At 38.6% G+C, this 3,876-nt stretch overlaps 1 protein-coding gene across 3 annotated transcripts in view; it reads left to right on the forward strand.

Annotated features, from left to right (window-relative positions):
• The window catches only part of LOC100955803 (zinc finger protein 283), a 19,472-nt gene extending 16,160 nt beyond the window's left edge, over window positions 1–3,312 (forward strand). For all 3 annotated transcript variants that reach the window (XM_023519003.1, XM_023519002.1, XM_012811172.2), the window contains one exon: window positions 1,390–3,312. In XM_023519003.1, the coding sequence (XP_023374771.1) occupies window positions 1,390–3,095 (1,706 nt within the window). In that variant the 3' untranslated portion in view covers window positions 3,096–3,312. The remainder of the gene's footprint in view (window positions 1–1,389) is intronic.
• Window positions 3,313–3,876: the final 564 nt, after the last annotated feature.

Here is a 3,876-nt window from a genome sequence, read left to right on the forward strand (position 1 = left end):
GATTCGAACCCGCCACCTTAGGTGTACGTGGTTGGCGCCTTAGCCGGTTGAGCTATAGGCGCCGAGCCAAGAAAATGGAGTTTTAAATAATAGCAATGTTATCAGTTTTTGCCAGATAAGCCTAGGAATTAGGGTAATAGTGAATACATGTATATGTATAGGAGACTGAATTTCCTGAAGAGCAAATTGTTCATTGTTTCATGTTTGTAGATCTTTAATTTAAGGCAGATCATACACAGAAGGAATTGTTTCTATACCTGGAAGAGATACTTAACAGTGATGTAAAGAGTGTGAAGAATATTTTGTCAGTGGTGTAGTCAGGCTACACCTGTAGCTAACTATGCTATCAGTCTGGTAATCACTAGTTTGTTATCTTGCTTTGGAGTGGGGCATGTCTTCAACCACAGGTTACATGTTGAATTTGTTATAAAAATATAGACATACAAACCCACCATCAGTGACATATGACAAGTAAAGATTTTATGTGGGGCTCCATGACCCTGTCTGCACATAAGCCAATTAGTGGGTAGAGATCATTCCTTATCTCCCATACAAGTCACAAATAACCAAACAAATAGTATATAAAGGTTGAAAGTTCAGACGACAAACTCTGAAGTTAAATTCAAGGGGTGGGGTGATAGGTCACGCCTATAATCCCAGCACTCTGGGAGGCCAAAGCGGGTGGATCACAAGTTGAGATCACGCACTTGAGCTCACAAATTTGAGATCAGTCTGAGCAAGTGCGAGACTCCATCTCTAAAAAACAGCCAGCTGTTGTGGCGAGCACCTGTAGTCCCATCTACTGGGGAGGCTGAGGCAAGAGGATCACATGACCCCAAGGGTTTGAGATTGCTATGAGCTATAATGCCATAGCACTCTACTGGGGGCAAGAAAGTGAGACTCTTTCAAAAAAAAAAAATTCAAGTTTTTCAGTGGACTTTTGGTTAGAAGTAAAGCAAAACTTAGAACATCAGTGAAAACTTAGAAAGCATGGATTAGGAAAAACAAAATCAGCTAAAGCTCATTATAGTGAGAATTCAATTTCCACTAAGAGACATACCCATCGGGGACATTGGATGCACATAAGGGTTTGATCGATGGAAACTGGCATTTGGTTTAAGGAACCATCTGCATGGGAAATGAGGACTAATCAAAGTGATCTCTGTGGAATCTGGAAAATTATCAAAACAGTACATTAAGATCATAAGAGATGAAAAACCAAGGCTGAATTTATTGTTTAACAGGGGAGAGCCTTAATGCTCAGGAGTGAGTTCAGTACATATCCTAGTCTAACTCAATTCCAATAGGAATTATTTTCAGTTTGTTTTTTATCTACTATAGAGGGTTTTTTTCTAGTGAAGGTAATTGTGTTTTCTTGTTTTCTTTCAGATTGGGAGTCAACAACATATGAGACCAAAAAATTATTTTCAGAAAAGGATGTTTTTGACATAAATTTTTCTCAGTGGGATATAAAGGAAAAAAGTAAAACCCTTGGCCTTGAGGAATCCCTTTTCAGAAATAATTGGAAACACAAAAACAAATTTGAGGGACTACAGGGACATGAAGAGGGATGCTTCAGCCAGATGGTAATCAGCTATGAAAAAATGCCAACTTACAGAAAAAGTAAATCTCTTACTTCACATCAAAGAATTCACAGTAGAGAAAAACCCTATGTTTGTAAGGAATGTGGGAAGGCATGTAGTCATGGCTCAAAACTTGTACAGCATGAGAGAACTCATACAGCTGAAAAACACTTTGAATGTAATGAATGTGGGAAGAATTATTTTAGTGCCTATCAACTCACTGTGCATCAGAGATTTCATACTGGTGAGAAACCTTATAAATGTAAGGAATGTGGGAAGACCTTTAGTTGGGGATCAAGCCTTGTTAAACATGAGAGAATCCATACTGGGGAGAAACCCTATGCATGTAACGAATGTGGAAAGGCCTTTAGCCGTGGCTATCACCTTACTCAACATAAGAAAATTCATATTGGTGTGAAATCTTATGAATGTAAGGAATGTGGAAAGACCTTTATTTGGGGTTCAAGCCTTGCTAAACATGAGATAATTCATACAGGTGAGAGACCTTATAAATGTAAAGAATGTGGGAAGGCCTTCAGTCGTGGCTATCAACTTACCCAGCATCAGAAAATCCATACTGGTAAGAAACCTTATCAATGTAAAATATGTGGAAAGGCTTTTTGTTGGGGCTATCAACTTACTAGACATCAGTTATTTCATACCGGTGAGAAACCCTATGAATGTAAGGAATGTGGAAAGGTCTTTAATTGTGGGTCAAGTCTTATTCAGCATGAAAGAATCCATACGGGTGAGAAACCTTATGAGTGTAAACACTGTGGAAAGGCCTTCAGTCGTGGCTATCACCTTACTCAACATCAGAAGATTCATACTGGTGAGAAACCTTTTGAATGTAAGGAATGTGGGAAGGCCTTCAGTTGGGGTTCAAGCCTTGTTAAACATGAGCAAGTCCATACTGGTGAGAAATCCTATGAATGTAAAGAATGTGGGAAGACCTTTTGTAGTGGGTATCAACTTACTAGACATCAGCTATTTCATACTGGTGAGAAACCCTATGAATGTAAGGAATGTGGAAAGGCCTTTAATTGTGGATCAAGTCTTGTTCAACATGAAAGAATCCATACGGGTGAGAAACCTTATGAGTGTAAACACTGTGGAAAGGCCTTCAGTCGTGGCTATCACCTTACTCAACATCAGAATATTCATATTGGTGAGAAACCTTTTAAATGTAAGGAATGTGAGAAGACCTTTAGTTGGGGTTCAAGCCTTGTTAAACATGAGAGAGTCCATACTGGTGAGAAACCCTATGAATGTAAAGAATGTGGCAAGGCCTTTGTTAGTGGGTTTCAACTTAATGTTCATCAGAGATTTCATACTAATGAGAAACTTTATCAACATAAGGAATTTGAGAAGACCTTGATTCATGCCTCAAACTTTGTTCAACATGCAAGAACTCATAGTAATGATAAACCCTATGAATATAAAAAATATGGGAAAGCTTTTACATGGACAACTTACTCAAATGAGAAAATAGATACTGGTGAAAGCTTATGATTGAAAGATGTGAAAGAACACTTTGTGTGTGTGTTGGACAACTTAACATGAAAAGAATGCTTATTCTCGAGAAACCCTATGAATGTAAAGAATGTTCAAAACCATTCATTCCTATATAATGGATAATTTACTTGATATCAGCAAATTCATACTAGTGAGAAATACATATTTTGAATATAAGGAATATGAAAAAGCCTGTAAACTTCTGTATAATCTTATTGAATATAAATTTATATTGATGTAAAATCATTTAAACATGTGAAGATCTTTATTTATGGTACAAAGTCTGATCAACATTAGATAATTTGTATTTGTTAGAAACACTTCAAATGGAAGGAATGTGGAAAGGACCCAAACTTAGTTCAGGTCTTACTGCACATCAGGGAATTTCGGGAAGAATATATCAGAAACGTTTAGTTACTGTTTGATTTGGGGGATATCCCCCAAGCAAGCATCTGACTGTGTAATTCTGTGTAATCCCAGCTGTCATACTTAGACAAGAAAAGTAAAAAGCAGAGTTAAAAAGAATCTGTCCTAGCCACCCTGTGTAGGCCTCTGCCAAGCCGCCGGTGTTTCTGCTGTCTGCATGTTTCTCCCCTGACATACTCAGGGACTAGATTGTAATCTAGCAACTTCTCTGGGCCTCCATTGCCTTTGAGGGCAGGCGGCCCAGCGGGTCTCAAGGATGCAGGCGCATCTGGCCTTCCCCTTGAGCCCGGAACCTTGAGGATGAGGTCATGTCTCTCTCTGTTTTATGACCCTCACGTGCACTCTTGCTCCG

Source organism: Otolemur garnettii, unplaced genomic scaffold (assembly GCF_000181295.1).
Source record: "Otolemur garnettii isolate 467f Iridium unplaced genomic scaffold, OtoGar3 scaffold00152, whole genome shotgun sequence".
Classification (NCBI taxonomy): Eukaryota; Metazoa; Chordata; class Mammalia; order Primates; family Galagidae; genus Otolemur; species Otolemur garnettii.